A 24,157-nucleotide genomic window follows, 5' to 3' on the forward strand; every position below is an offset into this window, starting at 1 on the left:
GCTGGGATTAAAATAGATGCCTGGGCAAAGTCCCACCTCCTCCTCTTTCTGGCCCTGGTCAGCCCCTCCACCTTCTGAGCAGGATCAGTTTTGTGGAAAGGGGACAGGTACTGCCAGGAAATGGCAGGAAATGAATTCAGAGTTGTCCCACCCCTATAACATGTTCCTCATTCACATCACTCCCCCAAGATGTTTCCTTCTCCCAAGCATCTGTACCAGTTACAAAGCACTTCTGTAACCAGTGCCCTACCCAAGTGTCACCCAGACCTTCAGTTACACCCATTTTTATAGAATATGGTGCTGAGGTCAAACAGACAAAAGGACTGACAGTTCACATGGGTAAAGCTGGAGCTAGTTCTTGGGTCTCCTTGGCATAAACATTGGGCTCTGGAGAATTTATGGAAGTGGAGAGAAGGACTCAGACTCCAGAGAGGGCAATGGACTGTGAGGGTGAGTATACTTGTGCAAGGCTCTCACTCTGTGTAATCCAACCATATCTGTGTCAGCACCTATCTACCCATTGGAGAGTCCACTGGGGAGATTTCATCCCTGCCTTTTCTTTATGCTCCTGTTTGGATGTCTGTATACACTTCATTCTTCCTCTCTGGTGAATCTAGAAAGAATTGCACTGACCCTGTGGGTCCTGTAGTTCAATCCACAGCTGAGTCAGCAGAGACCCTCCCCTCAAGACATTCTGGACAGCCATGATCTGTGGGGTATGGGCAGAGCCTTGATGTGCAGCATGTCCTTATCAGGGCCTGAGTAGCATCTGTGGAGGCCAACCCCTTCCAGACCAGAGCCGCAAAAGCCCTAGGAACATCTTCAATTCAATCCTTCTTCCTTCAACTCCCTCTAAATCCCATTCTATCTGCCCTGTGAAAGCTGGTTTGTGTTTTCCTTGTATTTGTTTTCTAGTTTTGACCCGATTTATTTGTTCATTTCTGTGCCAGTCTCTCTCTAAATTGTACTTTTTCTGGAAAGTATAGCACTTTTCTAGTAAATGAATCCTCACTTTTATTGAAGTCCAGTAGCTAGAATACACAAGAAGCAGAGGCTGGGACTTGGGTTCTCCAAGGACATACAGAGCTAGAGTTGGGGGCCCCAGGAAAACAAAGGTCCCTCTTTACAGAAGTCTCTGTCTTGCGGATATCTCCTTCCTAGGCATTCTCTATTTTCTCTTCTTTTCTTAATCTGTTCTGGATTTTTCATTCCTTTTCTTCTCTGCCTGCCCAATCTGCTTTCTTTCCAAGAATGTTTCTCTTTGCTGTCCATCTCATGTAGTTCTTACTCTTTGTACCCTTCCCACATATTGCTCTTTTCCTCTTTTCTTTCCTCATCTTGTCTCCTCTCTTCCAGACTTTTGGCTTCCCTTCTTTCTAATCCCAGGATCAATGACTTTTCTCAGATCACAGTTGTAAAATTTCCTCACTGATACTCTCAAAGAGCTCCATTGGATAGGACTTTCTCTGTCTCTCTCTGTCTCTCTGTCTCTCTGTCTCTCTCTCTCTCCCTCCCTCTCTTCCTCTTCCCCCCTCCTCCCTCCTCTCTTCCTTCTTTTCTTTTTTTTAAAAAATGGAATGTTTCAGAACAATCATGACTGATTAAACTTGATTTTGAAAATCAGAGTAAAATTCAGCATAGAACTGGAACTAAGTACTGCAATCATCTATACAGTTGTGTTTTTCTTTAAAATAAGCTTCAGGTTGGAAATTTTAGAAAATATTCATGGAAACTTTAGTGGATTGTTTGGTCAGTTTTAAGGATATAGGCTATGTTATACATGTTTTGCCTCCTTTATTTTAGATGTTGTTCATGAACATGGGTAGTAGATGGGGGCTGGGGGAGAATAGATTCGATGAGGTGGCTGTTTAATGTTTTAGAGTTCGATTGTGTGTGTGTGTGACCTCGGAAGTGCTGTGGCTTCTCTCACACAGTGCAGTCCCATCCCAGTTAAGGAGGAGGTTGCCCCCTCCTTGGCTTCTGAGCTGCCAGCAGCATCACTATATGCCTGGACTTGGCTTTTGGCTGCAATCCCCAGCAATATCGGTTAGTAGCTGACTAACGGCTACAAGGTCAATGATGTTGCTACATTGGATCACTTTGTGTTTACTGGTTTGGCTTTTCAATTTACTTAGGTCCCTGTTTCCCTCCAGATGGACTGTGATGTAGGAGAAGGGAATGGACTCCTTTTACTTAAAATCTATCCCAGAGCAGTTGTAAAAACTGGGACTCAGAAGCTTTCTTCAGTTTCTTTACTGCCCCTCCCCAAACCATCTTAAAGCTGCTTGTCAGTTGCAAAGGACTCCAAAAATTCCAGGGAAATGCCTTTATAACAAATATCAATGCAGTGAAGTGGAATGTGCTGTGTGGAGAAGATCCTATGACCCATTTCTTTTGTGTGCTCTGAGTCTGAGAGGGTGCAGTGGTGAAGTCCACATGTCAGCCTCACCTTCTTAGATGGTTTAAAAATTTTTTTAAAAAATTAAGGCAGTGGTTAGATTTTGTCTCAGTAGATACTGTGCAGATAGTATTAAATTTTTTCAAAAGTCCTTAGCCCTTAAATTAGATTGAATTGATTTAAAAACATTTATTTTCCTGAGATGAAGGTTTACTGATGTAGTCCTTTTTACTTTTAAAAACATTTGTTAAAAAGAAAAGAGTTGGGTTTTTTCCCCTTTAAATTTGATGTATTTTAAAACATAATTTTTCCCTGCATAATCTTCTTTAGACTTAAGCATCATGTAGTAAGTTGTACCTCTGTGTAATTTATAGTTAGTATAGATTGGGGTCTTCCCATATTTCATTGTTAAAAATGTTTATGAGGAAAATGCTAGTAATTAAAGGAAACAGTATGGTAATACTTGCTGTCAACAGCTCAAGTAACTGGCTGCAGAAGAACAAAGGCTAAGATTAATTTTAAAAAGCAATCTAGGGTCCTTGTGTAGGTTGCACAATTGGATTTCAGGCGCACAAGATATCCAGCCTGCTGGCCACTTGTGAACAGAGGGACTTTGGGTGCTCACAATGGTTTTTACTATGTGACTGGTTCTAATCACCCTTCCCCTTGCCTTTTGTTTCTGATCTGTTTCAGGACATGGAGGAGTGAATCAGCTTGGGGGGGTTTTTGTGAATGGACGGCCACTCCCGGATGTAGTCCGCCAAAGGATAGTGGAACTTGCTCATCAAGGTGTCAGGCCCTGCGACATCTCCAGGCAGCTTCGAGTCAGCCATGGTTGTGTCAGCAAAATTCTTGGCAGGTAAAGGCAGGAGCTCCAGGCTTCCCTTGATCTTTCAAATAAAGACCTAAAAGGTGATCCAGCAATTGTCCAATGTGTCCATGTTATAATGAGTATCACTGTGGCATTTTGCCCTATGTGCACAGCACTTTAGAGGTTAAGCAGTCTTCTCGAGGCCATCCAGTTCAAAGTAGCTCTGGGAAATGCCTCTGTCAAGTAAGACGTGGAATATGATGACTGAGAAGGGTCTGGTTTCGGAAAGTTTGGTGAATTATTCTAAAGGATGTAAGAGTAAGAAACACTCAGAATTTCCCCTGCCCATCTCAGGTGAGCTCAGGACCCTGGGCAGGGCTGGAATGGAGAATCTGTGAGTTTTAATATCACAGAACCAGAGTTCAATGTTTCTTTTTCTTTTCTTTTGTGGAGATATTGAAACCAAGGCCTTGCACATGATAAGCACATGCTCTCCCATTGAGCTATGTCTCCAGCCCTCAGTGATTCACTTTAATATTTTCAAAGAGCATATTCTACTTTTAAAAGTCAGCCATCATTTTCAATTTTGGGTTATCATCAGCCTCATTAGGTTGAGCTGCAGTATTTTCCTTCTATATGTTTTATTTTCGTTATAGTGGCAGGCATCCTAAATACTCATTAAATTAGAAAGGAGGAAAAAAACCTAACAAACACTAACTCTCAAATCTGACATTTGAAAGTTGCTACTTAACCCAGTGATTTGCTGCAAGCAAAATATTAACATTGACTATTCTCCCAGAGAGATGTACAGCCTTTTAGTGTTACCATTTATTTTTCTCAGTAGCCTCAGTGTGATCCAGTGAAGCATGTTTTAAGATGAGGAAACAAACCAAGTGAGCTGGAGTGACTGACCCAGGTTTATCAGTCGGCTCATGGGTTGGGATGAAGCCTGAAGAACTCCTGGGCCATCTGTGTCTCCCCACATCCCCAGAACATAGCCATAGGTTTGTTTTCAGGAACATAGTTATTCTAGGTCTGCCCTGGCAGGCAGGAGCATGCTCGGGCTTAGCTGGTCAGTGCTTTCTATTTCTTTCCCGGGGCCACAAAACAACCATTGTCCTGTAGCTTGCATTACAGTTTGAGAACAGGTGCCTGAATAAAAAAATAAATATTCTGAAGTATGTAAATGACATTGTGACTTTCTGCTTGTTCTTTCCCTTCCATCTGCTGGAATTCAAGAAATTCTCACAGGTGGAGGGAAGACCGGTGTCAAATAACCTTGCAGAGTCTTGCTTGAGGCCAAAGGAAGGAGGTTCAGGACCTAGGGTCTGGCAGCTTCTTTAGGGCCCTTGATCCCCATGTTTCTTTCTCCTCTTCTTTCCCAGCGCAGATCACCTCAGCTGTGGAGGCTGAGGCTTTGCTCCAGTTTAGCACTCAGCCAGCAAATGAGCCCCAGCCAGGGTTCAGAGAGTATTGCAGGAAATCAGCTTTGTTAGATGGTGGCTTTAAACAGGAGGATGAGAGCTGAGAGTAGCAGAAGAAAGTAGCAGATAGGAAAGTAGAGAAAAGAGAGAGGAAACAAAGAGGAAAGAAAATGATTTTAAAAGGAGAAGTAGAGAGAAGCAAAGACAAGATAAGAGAGAAAAAGAGAAAAATATTTTAGGCTATCTCAGCATCAGACTTCTAGAGCTGAATGAGTCTCAGATATATCTTCTTTCGAAGCTTCTTTGTACTGAGGGGAGAGGGAGAGAGAAAGAAGGCCCTTCCTTTGTTTTTGCTGAGACATCTTTGCTGAGCGGACATTTTGCTTGCTGTTTGAAATCTTCGAGATATCGAGCCTTTCTCCGAGGGGGCATCCAAATCCTGAGTCCTCATATTCTACTGTTCCATGGAGACTAAGGGGCATAGGGACCTTTCCAAGCCCAGATGGCAGCCTCCCACGGCCCAGAATAGATTTGTCACTAGGTAGAGTGGCATTCGGAAGTTACGCGCCGCTCCGGTGCCTGGCCGTTTAAGTTGTCAACAATAAATTGGAATTTCATAGCTCATTATTTTCATAACTAAGAACTACAGTGGACAAAATGTCACTCTAATTAGAACTGCCTTTTAAGAAACAAGTTCAGCCCTAAAACCGTGTGACTGGGAATTTCTGAGCTGGGGCTGTTCCATCCACAGATTTTTTTTTTTGTCACCGAAGAATTTGATGGGCGCTCATGAAATGACAGATTGTAGATAGCGTGCGGTGTATGGTGGCTGTGGTTTTCAGAGGCTGTGTGGCAAGGCAGGCAAAGTCCCTGGGGTAGGAAGGCAGGGACCCCTGTCCCCTCAGGAAAGTGGGCACTCTGCCAGGAATGTGGGCATTCGGTCCAGAGCTCAAGGCTGCAGAGGGGCTGGAGAGGCACAGCTTGGTGACATGTGAGGCTGAGTTAAATCCACCCCAAGTCTGGCTGTTGTCTTCTCCCATTGGAGCCTGGTTATTTGGAATTGGATGATAATTTACACAGTAGAAATAAACATTTTCATGGGGACTTTAATCCTCAACTTGTGCTCTTTATTTTATGCTTTGCAAAAGCTTTTTTGGTATTTTGTCTTCACAACAACCCTACAATTCAAGCAGGGCAAACATCTCCCCACTATGCTGTAGGTGGGATAACTGGGGCCTAGAGAGGCTAAGTGAGTTGGCTGAGATCACACAGCCAGGAAGTGTCAGGACCACTGATAAGCACTGACTGCTTGCCTCCGGAACCAGTGCTCTCTGCACTAAAGGACACTGTGTGTTGGTGGCTGCTGTATGTCTTTTGTCTGTGAGCCAAAGGGCTGCACGGCTGTTTTGCTGAGATGAAAAGAGGGTTATTGAGTCTGAATCCTCACTTGACATAGTTGCAAGTTGGGGTTTTGGGAGGGTCTGTGCTGCCTTCCAAAGGCCTGGCCCATGTGTAAGTCAAACGGGAGACAGAGAACTCTCATGGCAAGACCACAGCCTCCCATGGTGGGCACTGCTCAGGTGGGATGAGTGGGGAAACCCTGAGTGCTGTCACCCACCAGCCATGTATTTGGAGAGGAAGTCTTCATCCTGCCATCCTCCGGTTGCTGTGCCAATGATGCAGTCCCATTTGACAATCATATTTTGAATATTCTACGTCTGTAACTCCTGCCCTGAGACTGTCCCCATCCTAACAGGCATTTCTTGACTATTCATTCAATGCGTGAATGAAAGTTGCATGTGAAAATACCTGTGAAACAGTAAAGCTCTCTACAAATGCAAGGAATCATCATTATTATAATTTAAAAGTTTGTTACCAAAGTAGTAGATTGCTCTAGCAGGAAGAGCACTGAATTCAGAGTCAGGTTTGGAAGCTGGGGCTGCCTTTAGCTTCCAAAAGCTAGATAAGACAGACTTTTGATCATTTATTTCACCTTCTATGAAACCCTGCTAGCCTGAAAGGAGTGGTATAAGGATCAAGATAGTTTGAAGAAAAGCTCTGTAAACTGTAGAGTGCTGTGCCTGAATAATGGGTTGTTGTGTTATAGTAAGAATTGACTTTCTATTATAAAATTGGCAGGACAGTTGGAGTCTGCAGAGATTGTTGTGTGCCTGGGTTTACATCTTTTCTAGATTTTTAGCAGGAAGAACTGGATATTTTGAAAAATCTGTTGTGACTAATAATTTTAGAAAATTGCTTTCAATAGTTTTTCAGAAAGAGGGAAGGATAGGTTGAGTTTTGTTTTATTGTCAAATTTTGTAATGACTTACTCTTCTTAATGAAAAATAGAATTTTCACCTCTACTTCACTGCTCCTAAATTATTTCTCTTCTAAAATATTCACTAACTTGGCCCTAAACAGACTTACTTGGTGCTGAGAATTTCAGCACCTATGAATGTTACCCATTATTGTTCTTGGGTGACATTTCCACCCATCCTAGAATTATCTTATACTCTTACCTCTTATAAACTCTTGTTAGGTCAAAACATTTTTATTTATTTCTAAAATGTCTTTTGATTAAAAAATTTCAACTGTAGGATAGATAATCTCTTTTGGAAGAAGAGGCCAAAAATTTCTCTGTAAATATTAAGAGAGACATCCAGTGACTGCTTATATTTAGAAAAAGCATCGAATCATTTTTTCCCCCTGAAATGATCTTTCATGGCACTCTTCTCCCTGGTCTCAGCTTTACTATAAAACCCTGGCATCCTATTTGCGTTAACGAGGAAAAGCTGATAGCATGGAAATGTCCTTAGAAACAGACATTTATCTCAGAGGAGGTTCCTGGAAGGGCTTCGGAGACTTGGGGTTGGTTTTTCTGATTGCTTGAGTTTTGACTTCCATTAATTCTATTAATTCTGGAATCCAACACTCTTTTTAATTTTACACCAGTGTTATTATTTTCCTTTATGGAAAAATAAGTTGCATTTTAGAGGACAGTTTCACAGAATCTTGGAAATTCTGCTAAGGGATAGGACAGTTGGCAAATCAAAGGCCTATGTCACTTTCTTGGGGAAATTTTAGTTCAACAGTTATATCCTCAGTTCTAGCTTGGCCACTTGTTCTTGGGTGACCTTGAGGAAGCCATTTAACTGCTATGAATCTCTGTTCTATGTCACAGAGAAGTGGCCATTTATTTGTTCACTTATTTATTCATTCAAAACAATTTTTGACCATTAACACAGTTGAGGATCAAATGGGAAAACTAACTTGAAAATTTTTGTAAACTGTAATGTGATAGTTAAATGTGAGTTAACTTTGTCAATATGTAGGAAATATGAGTCATGTAATAACTTTAAAATTTTTCTAGTAACACACAAAGAAAAGTGAAAAAAGGTATAATTACTTTTGATTCATATTTTATTTAACATGATATATAAAATTATCATTTCAACATATAACAAATATAAAAATTATTAGTGAGCTATTTTACATTTTTTTATACTAGGTTTAAAAAATCTGATTTGTAGTTTATATTTGCAGCACATCTCAATTCACACTAGCCATATTTCAAATGTTCATCTATTTTGCTGGTTCCTCATGGCTAAGCTCCTTTCTCCTTGGGTCCTAGGTATTATGAGACAGGAAGCATCAAGCCGGGGGTAATCGGAGGATCCAAACCAAAGGTTGCCACTCCCAAAGTGGTGGAAAAAATTGCTGAGTATAAACGCCAAAATCCCACCATGTTTGCCTGGGAGATCAGGGACCGCCTGCTGGCAGAGCGAGTTTGTGACAATGACACAGTGCCCAGCGTCAGTTCCATCAACAGGTGAGGGACTGGTGCTTGTGGGGGTCTGGGGATTGGGGGTCCTGAATGTTCTGTGTGTATCTTCCCTGAAGATCTGGTGTCTCCTTTTGTCAAAGGTCCTTATGGGTTAGTGAAGAAGAGGGGTACTAATGGGGCGTGCTGAGTCTCTGTTTCCTGTCTCCTCTTTTCTCCAAAGTGGGCAGAAATTGTAGGCCCAGGGAGAGAGGACCACACCAATAGCCTGGTTGCCTGAGAATTGTCAGCCCAGAGTGACTTCCATCACTCCCTTCACCATCCAGCTGTGTGGAGCACTTGGAAGTGAATTGCTTTGAGTAAGCCTTCACAAATGTCCTTGTCCCTGCCAGCCAAGGCTCAACGTCTTAGCACTAGCTTATGTCAGTGGTTCCCAGGAAGGAAATCCTGCCTCTAGTTTGGGCAAAGATTGAGCCAGTGAATGGGGCAACCACAGTTCTCACTTGACATTAGGAGATTTGGCTCCTTGTTCCTGCTCTGTCACCAACTGGAAATAAGACCTTGATGATTTGCTCTGAGAGCCCAGGGCCCTGGTGGTCCTGTTGTGGGTCTTCTATCTCCAAGAATGAGGTCCAGATGCTAAGATGCTATGGAACGAGGGGACTCCCTCTCCTAAACTCCCCCAAATCTCATCCATGGAGAGAGAGAAACACCAGGGTACCAGGCACAGCATCTTTGTGGGAGCCACAATGGCTTCCTCTCCTTTGTAGGCTGATCCAAGCTACAGTAAATGGCACTCAGAGCTTTAAAAATAAAATTTATTTTTATTTATTTATTTTCTTAGCATTGCTGGCAATTGAACCCAGGGCTTCATGAATGCTAGGCAAGCACTCTACTACTGAGCTATACCCTCAGCACAAAAAATGAACTTCTGGAAGGCAATTTTTTTTTTTTTGTACCAGGGATCAAACTCAGGACCTTGCACCTGCGAGACAGGTGGCAGAACCACTGAGCTAAATCCCCAGCCCTGGAAGGCAATTTTTTATTGTAGACGGTGTGGTCTCAGCTTCATTTAAACCCATGAAGTCAGGAACAAGGTTGTGAGATGAACAGAAATGATTGTTCTCAAACTCCACAAGGAAAAGAGAAGCCAGCAGACTGGAAACTTGAACAGTTCCCATTCTTTCACTGGCCTACCGTGATCAGTGAAGAACCTGTCTGGACATAGTGGGGCAGAAAGAGGTGGTCAGGCTGGAGTGTCCTGAGGTTTCTTCTAGTCCTGACATCACCCCTTCTGTGATGACTCCAATGTACAGAATCACTGTGTGAGGAGATGTGTTGATGGTTTGTAGACACTTGCCCTGTTTTCTTTCTCTTGGCCAACCTTTACCAGGGTCCTGGGATCATGGAAAATGCTGAGGAGATAGAGGGGAACTGAGCACACAGCTTCTCAGTCTGCGTCCTAGAGAGGCTCCTCATCTTGACTGGAATTCGGCTGTGCACTTAGAAGTCTGCACAGCCTGGATAAACTTGCTGAGGATGTAGGAATGATTATATGGTTTTGGGGTGGAGATGGGGGAATAATATTTGTTCTTTTTCTGGATTATGAAGTGCTCCAATTTGTTTTGTGAGTCTACTACATCTGTCTCATCTAAGGATTTCTATAACCCAAAAAGCAACATGACTTTTTGGAGCCTCCCAAAGCATGAATGTGGTGACACATATAATTAAAGCAATGTTGGAGCAGTTCTGCTCTGCAGAGGAATCTTGGTCCAAATACTGGTCAGGTTTTGGGGACCCATTGCTTTACCAGTGTACAGTATACATATAATTAGGTGGTTCACAAGATAACTTTAGGCACACCATGAGGATCACAAACTCTAGAGCCTTATGTGGGGCCAGACAGACAATGTAATGAAGGAAGCTGACCAGGCATAAGACTTAGAGAGTGGTAGGGTCTGTGGCAACTTAGACAACACAAACTCTGTTAAGGAACATCTGCTTCTTAGCTCCAACTCAATGCTGGCAGGAATGTGGGCCCAGTGTTTGCCAATTTTGTTGTTATTCTTCAAGAGAAGCCTGAAACTAGGACCCATGTATATGTATTTATGTGCGTGTGTGTGTGTGTGTGTGTGTGTGTGTGTGTGTGTGTTTGCATATGCGCAATCTCTGTGTTTGTTTGTTTCTGGGGATTGAACTCAGGGTCTTTGCACTCAACTATGCTTTCAGCCCTTTCTAAACATTTTTTATTTTGAGACAAATTCTCACTAGGTCACTAAATTGTCCAGGCTGGACTTGAACCTGTGTTCCTCCTGCCTCAGCCTCCCAGAGTCCTGGGATTATAGATGTGTGTCACAGCTAAATCTCTGTATTTTTAAGTGGTGGAAAATAATTTCAAGTATAATCCATTTACAGGGCCCTCTGTAATGCAAGGATAACAATTGACTTGTGATGAATTTATTTTCATGTATTTTAGAAAAATGTAAGCAGCACACCAAACTAGTGAGTTTATGAACTTTGCAAACTTTTTCTCACTCACTTATAGGAGGGGAAACTGCAATTGCCATATAAAATACATTTATTTAAATGAAAAAGTAATCTGTCTGAAAGAAACACATGGAGCAAAGAGAGCAGTGATTATAGATGTGTTGAGGCTGTGCAGGGGGCACTTGAATGAGTGGTACAAGGACATCATTGATCAGCTGATGCTTTGTGCCTGGACCTTTAACTGTGCTGTTCTGGCTGCCTAGATATCTCAAACTGATTCAAAATGTTTACCTTTCATGGTCATATTGACTTTGGAGAAGAGCTAGAATTTGCACAGTGCCAGATCCAGGGAAAAAGGTGGATGAGGATAAGAGACGGTATTTTTACAAACCTGCCTTTCTGCTGCATGGTACTCAGCAGCACCATTCACTACATTTTTTATCACACCTTGTAAAGACACTCTGGAAAGAGGACTTCCAGAACTGCTTAAGAAAGTGGCAAGAACGATAAGTATGTTCAGAGAGAGAGGAAGTGTTTTTAGGGGGATTAGTGGCAATGTGCCTTTAATTGTAGCAATCATTTTAAATATTCACCATATATTTCAGTCACACCTCATATAGAAACTGAGGGCCAGATGGGGAGTGGGAAGGGAAGATTACCTTGAGAAGGAGATAGGAGTAGAGTGGATGGTAAAAAGAGAGCTGGTCTGAGTCCATCACTGTCCTAAGTGACTTGGTCGGCAACAGAGCAAAGGTTCTATGAGAAGAGAGGCAAAGAAGAGTAAAATAGTCATTCCACCTCCCCTTCAGAGCCTTGTAGCTGACATGTTTTCCTGCTTGTCTCCTTGTCCCTTGGATCTTTAGCCCATTCCAGTGCTCCTCTCTGGGGGCTCCTGTCCGGAAGCACTCTGGCTTCTCACTGCACCCTTCAGCAAGAGCCCACTAAATGTGGACAAATCTTATTCTGTTGCATGTCACCCACAGAAAATGTGAGCCATAGTGCCATCCATGTTATCTTCCACAGGAAAGCAAAACTCCCATTGTGTTCAAATGCATGCAGCTTCTAAATCCCTCCCTCACAAATGTCATTCTGCAGGAGGGTCCACAGCTCTCCCCTAGCCTCTGCCTCCTTTGGAGGCCATTTCCCACTGTTTCACGTTTCAAGCAGGTTGGGAAGGTGTGATGGCTGCATTTGTAGCTCTTCTGGTGGCCGTTGGGTCCTCTCCACTGTCCATCCATAGAAGTGTGTGCCCCTCTGCTGTCTTCTGGGACTGACCCAGGAAACCATGATTGACAGGGATTTAAGCGCCACTGAGTGTGTTCTGCTAGGCTTGTGGGAAATTTCTTGGGACACAAACCACCTTATTTGGCTTCTGAAGAACCAATATGTGCTGGGGTGCTGTACAACCTACATGAGAGCTTCTTAGAATCCACCTTGAGTGTCAGTTGGAGGTGGCTGTCCCAGAACTGACCAAAACGATAGGAACAGTGTCTTCCCTCTTCCGTTTGAGTCCCATGGCTCTAAATCAGGGGCCAAGTAGTGGGGACAACAAATGGTATTCCTAGTAAAGAGGGGCAGTGGTGTTTAGCGCCACCTGGTCGCTGTCACGTGAAAACATGGAGCCAGCATTGTTGGGTGTTCTGACTTTTCAAGAGAAGCTAGAAATCAGGTATTTGTGGAAAAGCTCACAACTCATACATATTAGCGATTAATTGGAATAAAATAGACCCGGCACGGGCTGAAGGTAGCCCAGGGGCAACAGTTTGTTAATTCTTCTTTTAATCCTAACTTTGGGAGCAAGTCTTCTGAGATTGCTTACTTGCTCCTTCTTCTCCACATCAGTTGCAGCCTGGGTGCCACCTGGGCCCTCTCCTAGCCTGGCCCAGCTAGACCCCAGGGTTTCATATTCTCAGTGCAGTTGATGCTCCATGCTTCTTTCCACACTGATGGCAGTTTCATCAGGGCCAGAGGAGTATATGTTTCTTCAGCATTGTCACCTCCTTTTTTAAGGCTCCATGATTTTCTCTTCCCATGCAATTTTTGTGAGGGGGCAGTCGGAGAGGATGATGAGAAGACCTCTAGCTTTTCAGAGGAAGGAGAGTGGTGTTGAAGTGGGATTCATAAGTGTCTGTAATATGTGAAGTTCCTTGGAGTTTTAACCCTCAAATGGTAAATGGATTTTGAATCAAAATTGGTTTTATGCTTCAGCTAGGAAGTATTTAGCAGAGGGACCACCTCTTTTAAATGTTGCTCAAAGTGCTCAGGCATGGGAGCTGGGCATCTTAGTTGATTTGCTGTGTGTCCCCGGGCTTTCTAGGAAAGGTTGATGGCTAAAGTTCTTCTCTGTTGTACCAGAGGATGTTCATACACCATCCAAAATCATGTTTATGCTTTGTAACATAAGAATGAACCTCTTTTTTCTTTTCTTTGCAGTGCTGGTGATCAAACCAAGGGCTTTGTGCATTGCTAGGCAAGCCCTCTACCACTGAGCTACATTCCCAGCCCCAGGAAATACCTTTTAATGTTGACTGTCAATCAGTTCCAAATATCTTTGGGCTAGAAAAGCCCAGAGTGTGTTCTTATTGGGACAGATTGGGAATTTCTATAATTCAATAAACCTTATTCTTCTCATTATCGTCTCTTCTCAGTGTATGATAATGCTTTTTGTTTTTACCTGGTGGTTGCCACTGCAAGCAAATGGGTAAAATCTCTCACTCCTGTGGGCAGGTTATAGGGTCCCCTATAATTCTAGGATCCCTCATAAAGTACCATTGTAGCCCTAAAATAGGGGATGAGGGTGGCCACTTTTCCCTTCCTAGCTCCCAAAGGGGACCCTTATGTTTTTTAAAGAAAATATGGAAAGTATGAAAGTTTTAAGGTTGAAACTGGCATTAGTCTTTATAAAGAAATAGATGAGAATAACAATATTTAAAGCTTATTGAGCATTTACTACATACTTCTAAGTAGTTAATTATTTCTTTTTCTTTTTGGAGGGTGGAGGTTGAAACAGGGTCTTTTTTTTTTGAACAGGGTCTTGCTGTGTAGTTTAAGCTGGCCCTGAATTCACTATGTAGCCCAGGTTGGCCTTGAACTTGTGATAACTCTTTCTGCTTCAGCCTCCCTGTGCTGGGATTATAGGCATGCACCACCATACCTGGCCTAAGTAGTTACTTATTTCAATCCTAATAAAAACCCTATGAGGAGTTCGATCCCCGGTACCAAAAAAAAAAAAAAAAATCTTATGAGGTAGCATGATTCTTAGTCTTATTTTGCAGATGAAGAAATTGAGGCATAGAGAAGTAATTTACACAAGGTTATGTAGCTAGTAAATTGCAAGGCTGGAATTCAAATTCTAGTAGTTTGGTTTTGGAGCCTATGCACTTAATCACATGATGTAGCTGTTTGTCAATGATTTATAACAATTGATAAGCTTTACTGGTGGTTTATAAATATTTTAAAAGAAAATATAATTTTCTTACTTTTGTTTATGTACAAATTTAACAAAAAGTTAGGGCTTTACGCTTACTTCAGTGGAAAGTAATTATGATATATCTCACCTCATATTTAATATGTAGATAAGATATATTGATGTCTGACATAGCCGTATATTCACCTATCTGGCTATATCTCTATATCTGCAGAGAAGATGACATACACAATAAGTTAGATCAGACACCAACTTAATCTGAGGTGGTGAAAAAGACTGCCTTGCTGCCATGTCTTTGTCCAGTGCATGCTTTGTTTGCTTAGTTAAAATGAATAGTTTGAGTATTGGAGAAAACAAAAACACACACATACTCTGAATGTATTTAAGGCAATACTTGAGCTGACTCATCAGAAAAGGGCAAAACACTCTTGCTGCACTCAAGTAGCCAGGGGTACAGAGGGCCTCTGTTTGGGCTGTAGGGTGAACAGAAAAGTCCATTATAGGCCATTAACTGAGGATACTCAGTTCTCTGGGTGACCAGTGCCAAATTGTAAGGTCAGGGAGGGCAGATCCTACTGCATAGTGAGCTTAAGGGGAGGCACCTGCAATTATATTTTTTGGACTAAGGATTGAACCCAGGTCTTCCCACTGAGCTATATCTCTAGCCATTGTTTTGTTTTGTTTTGTTTTTTATTTTGAGACAAAGTCTCGATAAGTTGCTAAATTTCTGAGGCTGCATGGAGCTGAGGCAGGAGGATCATTGTGAGTTTGAGGCCAGCCCAGGTTGCATAGTGTGTTAAAGGGCAACCTGGGTTACAAAATGAGTTCAAGCTCAGTTTGAACTACAAAGTGAGACCCTGTCTCAAAAAACCAAAAAAAGAAAATAATAATAAATTTCCCATGCTGGCTCAAACTTGCCATCATCCTGCCTCAACCTCACAGAGTGCTGGGAATACAGGCAAGCAATGCTATGTCCAGCTGGCATCTGTTATTTCTGTCCTTCTTCATTTGCACAAGCTGGAGATACAGTGCAGCCTTGAAATGAACTTCCAGTTACTGTATAATGGTCTGGCATGGGAAAAAAACTTCTCATCAAATGTGTGTGAAGCTGGGAATGGTAGTACATACCTGTGACCCCAGCACTCTGGAAAGCTGAGGCAGGAAGAGTACATATTCGACCCCTGCCTGGGGAACTTAACAATTTAGGGAGACTGTCTCAAAATAAAAAAGACGGGGGATATAGCTCAGTGTGAAGATCCTGGGTTCAATCCCCAGTACTGGGGGGAGGAAGGGTGTGCATGAAAATAGTAGGATACAAAACCATATGTGGTTTAATTTTGGTTTTGTTAAGAGAAAATGGGTATTTCTTTTTTCTTTTTTTTTTTTGATATCAGGGATCAAACTCAGGACCTTGTGCTTGAAAGGCAGGCAGCAGAACCACTGAGCTAAATCCCTGGCCCCAAAATGGGTATTTCTAAATATGCATAAGAATGAGGCAAAACTCTACTAAATGTCCTTTTAAAAGGTAATAGTTTGAGGCTGGAATAGAACTTTTTCAATGAGGCTGAGCAATGTATTACAACATACCCTCCTTCCAAATTCCAGGCAAGGAGTTTCCTTGTAGATCCCAAAGAGAATTTTGGGGTGGCTTTGTTCTGTACTCAAAGAAGCATTGGTCCTGTGTTCTCCTGGGGGTCCCGTGCATTGTCCCAGATGGATGTTTATAATCTAGACTCCCTAGAGCCCAAGTTTCTGCAGAACATCCAGGCTACCAGGTGGCAAAGTGAAGGGAGTTATGGTTATTATCTTGTTGGTATATTGGGCTTTTCCATAAGATTTGTTTACTTTTCCATAAGATTTTATTTTTTTCTTTGAAAAGGATTTAATTATTTAAAATAAACAAAGAGGGGCCTGGGATTTAGCTCAGTGGTTCCGCTGCCTGCCTAGCAAGCACAAGGACCCAAGTTCAATCCCTGGTACCAAAAAAAAAAAAAAAGAAAAAAGAAAAAGTAAAATAAACAAAGAATGGTTTGTTCTAACTCTTCTGTCATTGTATTGAAACTCATGATGGGATAAACTTGCTCAAGGTCACCATCAAACTCATATTAGAAGTGGAGCAGGGTTCTGGAAAGACAGGCCAGGGTTCCTAATCTCCTCCACCTCAGTCCCTGCCCCAACTTGGGTATGGCATTTATAGTGGTCTGAACTTGGCTAGTTCTGGTCTCTCCTCCTTCCTGATGGTAAATAGCTGTTTGTTTTTTCCCAACCACCCACAGGATCATCAGGACAAAAGTACAGCAGCCCCCCAACCAGCCAGTCCCAGCTTCCAGTCACAGCATAGGTAAGAAGAACTTTTAAAAAAAATTTGAAAATCTAATGGGCTCCAAATATTCTAAAGAACTTTAATCATTCATATGGACAGATAATTCTGCATAAAACACTTCGGCACACGTACTAATGCGCCTTCTTTGTCATTCTCCAAGGGCTGAACCTGGTAAATGAATTTTATAAATACTGCTAAAAGGTTTTGAATTTTACTGATTATTATGATAAATAGCTTTCACCATGAGACAGAAAATTGAAATCTAAGCCAAAAAAAAAATCCACTAATGGGGGTCTATAGAATGTCAGATAATTAAAGTAATAAATCAAGAAAGGGATACTTATTCATAACATTTTCTGCATCATTAGTCAGTAAGTAGTTTTGAATGTGTTTTTTTCTTCTATCAACCAGACCTTCTACAATTCTTTGTGCACTTGCAGTCTTGAGTGAAGATGAGGCAAAACTTTCCAAACTTTCTTTCTCTCTTTCTCTTGCTTTGATCTCATGTACTCTCTGAACTGTCAAGGGCTGCCAGTGGGGTTTCCGACCCTCACAGCTGAAGTCTGAGTGACCATGACTTACTATGAAATGTAAGTCTGCCCAATAATGAACCCTAAGCCCTTCTCCTACTACTCAAGAGTACAGATATTTTCCTTGCCTCCTCGTCAAAGATGAATTGAAAATGACCTGTGTCTATTTAAGGCACATTGGTTCTCCATTTGGGACAAAGGAAACACCTCTGGCTAGCCAGCTGAGGGGGAGGTTATTCTACTGCAAGAAAATAGGCAGCCTTTTAGCAAGCCTCTCACACTTCTGGTGAATCTGCATAATCACACTTCAGAGTGTGCATACCTTCATCAGTGTCACTCTTTCTTTAACTAAAAAGGTGGATTTCCCATGGTGGTGGGGGAACTGGCAGAGGGCTGGCTTATCGTTCCATTCTGTCCTTAATTCACCTAGTGGATTGTGAAAGTCCCTTCACCTCTCTGAGCCTCAGTTTTCTCATTGGTGAATGGAGAGCACAAACCGGGTACTCTCAGATCTCTGATCCTCCAAGCTTGTTTCCTTGGAAAAGGTAAGAGAGAATTCCTTGCTGCCATGAGATGATTCTTCATTAAACAATGCCTTCAGAAAATATTTGCTAACCCACATTGTGCAGACAGATGGTGGCATTGGAGACCAGTGCTAAAAATGAGGCTGGACAAAATCCTGTCTTCATCAGTCCGTGGGTAAACATAATGAAGAGAAATTTGCAAAACACTGAGATGAAGCCCAAGAAGAAAGTTTGGGTGCTGAGAAGCAGAAAGGAGGGAACCCCCAGCTATGTTGAGCTGGGGTGAAAGGGCTGAGTGAGACTTCCTGAGGGGTTGGTATTTGTGGCTGAGATTTCATTTGTGGCTTTAACTGTTTCAGGCCAGGTAGTAATGAAACTCAGACTAGCACTAATTGATACTATTCTTTGAATAGGTTTAAGGGACTAATTCTATTGTAGGTCAGCAAAACAGGTTTTTTTGGCCCAGAATTGTTTTCCCCCAATACTAGGGATTTAACCCAGGGTCTTTGCACTGAGTTACATCCTCAGCCCTTTTTATTTATTTGTTTATTTAGCCAGAGTCTCAGTAAGTCACTAAGTTGACCAGGCTGAACTCGAACGTGCAGATCTCCTTCCTCAGCCATCCAGAGAGCTGGGATTATATGTGTGCACCATCATGCCAAGCTCTCAGAAATTTTTACTAAAACCATATAGACATGTATATAGCCCCTTATAGTTGATGAACTTATTGAGCAGTGAGGAAAATGAGGCTTAGGGAGATGAAACAACTAGTTTAAGATACTGTTACTAGGAAGAGGTGGAGCCAGAAGTGGAAGCTGGGTCTTTTGAGCCCAGTGCAGTCACAAAATACCTAACCAAGTGTTCTCACCTCCCGCCAGTGATGCAGCGGGCTGGGCTGGGTGGGGGCTGTTGCTGTCTGAAGTACCAAGTGATCCTCTTCCTCTGTTCTTTTCATGTGAATACCGAAAAGGTGGTGAGATTTACATAAATCTATTTTGAGAAGCTTTTTTTGTGAAGGAAAAGAGAAGTTAACGATTTCTGCCTCGTGTCTCTTAAGAAAGATCTAAGATCAAACTCAGATATGAGAAGAAAGGCACTTGCCCTCTAGGTCTGTAGGAGCGAGGCACTGGACCCACTCCAAGGAAAGTAACTAACAGCTTCTCATGAGGTCACCACCACTGCTAGTAATTCCCTATACTTCAGGATCCGGGGCCACACCACCTGCTTCCAGCCAGTTACAGTCCAAGATGTGTCTGAGATTGGTGGGTAGGTTTTAATAAACCAAGAAAGAATTGCCACAGCCCTGAAATGGGACCCAGCTGCAGCTGGAGAGGACCCTTATGAAGACTGATCTCCCTTAGGCTCCGGATGTGAGTCAATGCAGAACTTGTCTAAAATTCCCCTCCCCCTTTCTTGTCCTTGGGGACTTAGAGACCTGGCCTCAGGCACAATGTCACTGACTTCACCCCAAGTAGAGACGGGAAATCTAGGCTTTGAGTTACTAATGACCTGAGGCTAAGTTCAGGTGCTGTGGTTTATCAGCTGGATGACTTTGAATCACTTCATCTTGTGGAGCCTCAGTTTCCTCATTTGATAAATGGTGAAAAATAATAGCCCTCTGGGCTGTTCAATCATCAAATGAAGAATGTTGTAGAGACAAAGCTATTATTGTGCTTCCTTATGAATTAGTAGGGAGCAGATTAGTTTTAGGAGGTAAGACTTTGTCTCCAGGTTGCAATCAGTACTCTGCCTGTTTTTTTTAAAATTTTTGAGACAAGTTCTCACCCAAATTGGCCAGGCTAATTTCCAACTTGGGACCCTTCTGCCTCAGTCTCCCAAGTAGCTGGGATTACAGGCCCACTCTATCTCTTATTAGCTGTGTGACATTGGGTGAGTCCCTTACCTTTCCAATGGGGTAATAATATCACCTAGCTTGCAAGAGTCTTCTCAGAATTAAATAAGATAATGTCTCAATGCCTGGCACAGAATAAGTTCTCAGAAAACATAAGGTATCATATTAAAATTAACAAAAAATAAAAAATCCAAGTAAGTTGGAAAGAGAAAAGACAAGAAGGAACTATAAAGATGGGCAGCCTGCTGTTTGGCTGCCTGAGAGAGCGTGTGCAGGTATTTGTCTGTGTGCATGGATGGGCCTGTAGGCAGGACTGAACATATGTCAAGTGCAGGTCTCCATGTCTTTGTGGCACCTCTTTCACTTCTCCATTCCCTGCTTCCTGCTGGCTGGATTTGAGTACGTGCCCTTTCTACTCCGTCCCTGAGCTTCCTTCTGAATGGTCTGTCTTCCTTGGTGCCCATTTTCCTGTCATCTTCCCTGCAGCACAGAACCTGGGTAAGTGGCTGAGGCCTGTGCAGTGGCTGCCACATGCCAAGGATCTTCAGGCTGGTGCTCTCACTCCTGCCATAGTTGCTCTCAGCCCAGAATGTGGCACACACTTTTGTGACAGATTGCCCCGGTGCCCTCCACCCTTCAGCCCCTTGCTGGCTCTGACGGCCCCTCTCCCTCTGTGCAGTGTCCACGGGCTCCGTGACGCAGGTGTCGTCAGTGAGCACGGACTCAGCTGGCTCTTCATACTCCATCAGTGGCATCCTGGGCATCACTTCCCCCAGTGCTGACACCAACAAGCGCAAGAGGGACGAAGGTAAGAGGCAGCCTTTGTGGCCGACAGGGATGGACCCGATGGGATGGAATCCGTTGGGGTGCTCAGTGAGAGAGGAAGCAAAGGTGCCCACTTAACACCCTTTTATCTGCAGAGGACCAAGTCCAAGTCCGGGGGACAAGGTGGGGCAGACAGGCACCTAACTGGGAGGGTGGGTTGCTTGCTTCTCTTGTCTTCACTCCTTGGGTGGAGAAAGAGGCCTGGAAGAGCCCTTGTGGCCTGAGCTTTGTGGCCTTTAAGAAGACCCTGTGTGTCCAGATAGCACACCTGAAATCCCTGTGTGCAGAGGGTGTGAGTATGACGCCAGTGTCTGCTGTGTGGGGGACGGTGGAGAAGAGAGAAGGGGGTGGACAAAGCCGCCACCAACCTGTCCCGCAGTGAGAGGGGCACATGTTAGGGGTGGTGGCATACTTCTCAGGAGAAAGCCTTCAGCTGTAGTGAAGGTGGAGGATAGAAGAGAGCAATAAACATCTCATTTTTTTCTTTAGGCCTGGAAGGAATGAGTGCAGGGGCCTCCGGGGGATTAAAGATGACAATCTTCCTAGTTGTTTTTTGTCAGCACCTCGGTGTGCCAGGCCCTCCCTGGGCCTCTGGAGCCTGCTATCTCTGTGTTAGACACAGGGCCACCTTAACCCAGGTCTCCTTCCTCTGGATGGGCTGCCAGTGTGGCTGACATTAGTCGGTTTGAGAGGAGAAGTGACCCCCTGGGAGTCTGTAAAACCTTAGTCAGGAAAGGAAAAAGAAGAGGAAAGAAAAGAAAAAGGCTGTGGTCTAGGGCCTGGGAGCAGCATGACAGAAATCTTGATTCAATTATTCTGTTCCTTGGCACAATTCCCTTTCTCAGCTTCATGTAAGGGAGGTATGTTCTCGGGAGCACATGCCTAAGTACTTAAGATCTGTAACTAGAAAACTGAGTCAGCCCCATGGTGGATTGCCCTGCAGTCTTCGTGTTCCAGGCAGTGCAGAAGCTGGGCCTTTGGCTGGTGTGCAGCTGTGGGGGCATGTGGTGATGATTCATGGCTTGTGAACCTCCCTCACCTCTCTCCCCTGCTCCTGACAATCCCGAGCAGATGTCAGAAGTCTTTAGCTCAGTGGGTTGCTGGGCCAGGCTGCTGTGGGAGGCAGTGGGCCTGCCATTTCTGTTGGTTTATGAGGTTGATGATATCATCCTTTCTCCTTCCATCACCTGGCCTTGCAGCAGATGTGCCAAGCAGGGGCCTAGCTGTGTTTGATCACGGCAGAGGGATGGTTTGTATGAGGCTCACTTGAAGTTGAGGGAGAAAGAAGAACAAAAAAATCTAGATTTGCTCTGCATGGTGATGCATACCTTTAATTCCAACCATTTGGGAGGCTGAGGCGGGAGGCTTACAAGTTCCAGCCCAGCCTAGGCAACTTAGCGAGAAACCCCATCTCAAAATAAAAAATAAAAAGGGCTGGGGATATAGCTCAGTGGTAGAGGAGTGCCCCTGGGTTCAATCCCTGGTACTGAGGAGGGAAAAAAAGACAATGTTATGTTGGGCCACAGGCAGGTCTTGATTTGGGGGATTGCTTATGGTGTTTGTGGAATACAATATAGTCTTAGTCTCTGATCAGTGCTTATTATTTGGCCTCTCAAACTGCTTTCATTTTATGTTTTGGAGGGGTGTTATTTTTATTTTTGAGACAGGGTCTTGCTATGTAGTCCAGGTTGCCCTTGAACTCACTATGTAGCCCAGGTTGGCCTTAAACTCGAGGTGATCCTCCTGCCTCAGCCTCCCAAGTGCTGGGATTACATGGGTGCAATACCATGCCCTGATTTCAAGCTGCTTTTAAATATGTAGAGTCATCACAGCATGGTTGGTGTTACTCTTGGCTACTTTCTGCTGGTCACATATTTCCCTGGGGACTGTGGCCCATTTGGGGTGTTGATCTTTAAAAGGGGCAGTGACAAATTGGGTTTTTGTTCAGGTGAGCATAACCTGAATGGAGAGGGATCTAGATGCAGCACCTAGGGAATACCTCAAGACTGTTTTGGCACAAAGAGGAGCAGAATAAGCAGACTAGATTATTGCCTTCAAATATTTGGAGGACTGACATGGAAGGGAGGAATGAGACTTTGTTGTGTGGCCTCACAGGCCAGTGTATGGCAGTTGCAGAGATTTCAGCTCAGTGTAAGAAAGAATCTACATATGAAAGTGGTCTAGGGCTGGAGATTTAGCTCAGTGGTTCAGCTGCCTACCTCGCAAGTGCAAGGACTGGACTTCCATCCCCAGTACCAAAAAAAAAAAAAAAAAAGAAAAAAAAGAAAGTGGTCTAGGAATAACAGGATACACTGGGAGGTAGAGTGCCCCATCTCTAGGACTAGGTCAGCAGGCTAAATGGCATTTGGCTAGGCTGCTGTAAAAGAGTATCTAGAATCAGATGTGGAATTGGATAAATTTTGCAGTCTTTCTGGTTCTGAAATTTCTGGTAGAATTCTAATCCCCAGGAAGACACGGAGGTAGTCCAGCCTGTGGCCTGTTGCCTAATGGAGATGCCTTGATGGTCTTCAAGCTCACAGGATGGAGAAGAGAGGGGCACCAAGCAGCAGCCAGTGCCTCGCCCTCACTCCTGCCCACCTCCCTGAGAGTGTTCATGGTTAAGCAGAAAGGCAGGCAGAAATGCCCTGGCTCACATCAGGGAAGGGTCTGGGAAGCACTGTGTTGGGTCCCTCCTGTCCTTCCCATCCTCCCTGGTATCTCCTTGGGTCCCTGAGCTGGCTCCATGGGTAGATGAAATGGCAAAGATTGCCACTTTTGTTTCTTTTAGGGGAGGTAACTGAGACCCCAGAGAGTTCTGGGACACTGGCAAAGCTACACACCTGGTATGGACTGGGGAGTCGGGAGGAATGGAGGCCCCTTGAAGCCTCTGTCCCCTGTATGGCTGGCTGCTTGTTGCCCCTCAGCACCTCCTGGCCCTTTGGAGGTGGAGCACTGTGGGGTGGGGCAGAGTTTCAGCAGGAGGGCACAGTGATTAGGTTGGATACTACTGGGAGAAGATACTACTTTAAGGAGAGCAGGAGAAGTAAGAACCAGCCACTGAGAGGACACCAAAATGGCTGGTTATACCAGCAGCTGGTCCAGTGAAGCTGCAGATCATGGATTTGTGGGGTGCTGGCTTCCAGGATGGTACAATTTTTCTCAGGAGCCCGCAGCAGCTTGAGGGATGAGTGATGGAATAAGAGAGGTGTTAGAAGGTCAGGAGGAAAAGAGAAAGACAGCTGAGTGTCTCACCCCATTTCTCTGATGAGGTGACAGGATGACTGAGGCTTTATAAGGCAGAGCCACCGACTCGTCTCCCCGGTTGCAGTCGTCTCTGACTTGGGCATTTCCTGGGACCTTTCTCCCACCCAGACCTCAGCACAGGGGTGGGCAGTGACAGGGTTCAACTAGAGCGGATGGGCTGGTGGTCAAAATTGCAAATCCAAAGTCCCTCTGATGGGTAGTGAGGTGAGAGAGCAGCAGGAGAGAACAAGGTGAGGATGGGCCACTTTTGATCCAAAGAATCTGGGCTGGCTCCTCATAGAAGGTGCTGCTGGAGGACTTGGTAGAGAGAAGTGATAGGATTCCAGTCAAAGGCAGGAGAGAGTGGGCACACAGGAGGGATCAGCATGAAGGGCTCAGAAAGGAAGAGAGGTGGCAAGTAAGGCCAGGGTGGTCCAGCATTGACCTTAACCGACTTTTAGTCTGAAAACGGTGGGGAGATGGCTTTGATGATTTAGGAGACTCAAGAGACATGTGCTGTGGCCAGGAATGG

The 24,157-nt window shown here is 44.0% G+C and overlaps 1 protein-coding gene across 1 annotated transcript in view; it reads left to right on the plus strand.

The window, feature by feature from the left end:
• The window catches only part of Pax5 (paired box 5), a 175,973-nt gene that overhangs the window by 3,132 nt on the left and 148,684 nt on the right, over window positions 1–24,157 (plus strand). The window contains exons 2-5 of the mRNA XM_021251991.2: window positions 3,092–3,257; window positions 8,265–8,462; window positions 16,605–16,669; window positions 20,237–20,365. Of these exons, the coding sequence (XP_021107650.1) occupies window positions 3,092–3,257; window positions 8,265–8,462; window positions 16,605–16,669; window positions 20,237–20,365 (558 nt within the window). The remainder of the gene's footprint in view (window positions 1–3,091; window positions 3,258–8,264; window positions 8,463–16,604; window positions 16,670–20,236; window positions 20,366–24,157) is intronic.

This window comes from Heterocephalus glaber, unplaced genomic scaffold, assembly GCF_053883595.1.
Source record: "Heterocephalus glaber isolate CG9 unplaced genomic scaffold, H.glaber_assembly_v1.0 deba00001481, whole genome shotgun sequence".
NCBI lineage: Eukaryota > Metazoa > Chordata > Mammalia > Rodentia > Bathyergidae > Heterocephalus > Heterocephalus glaber.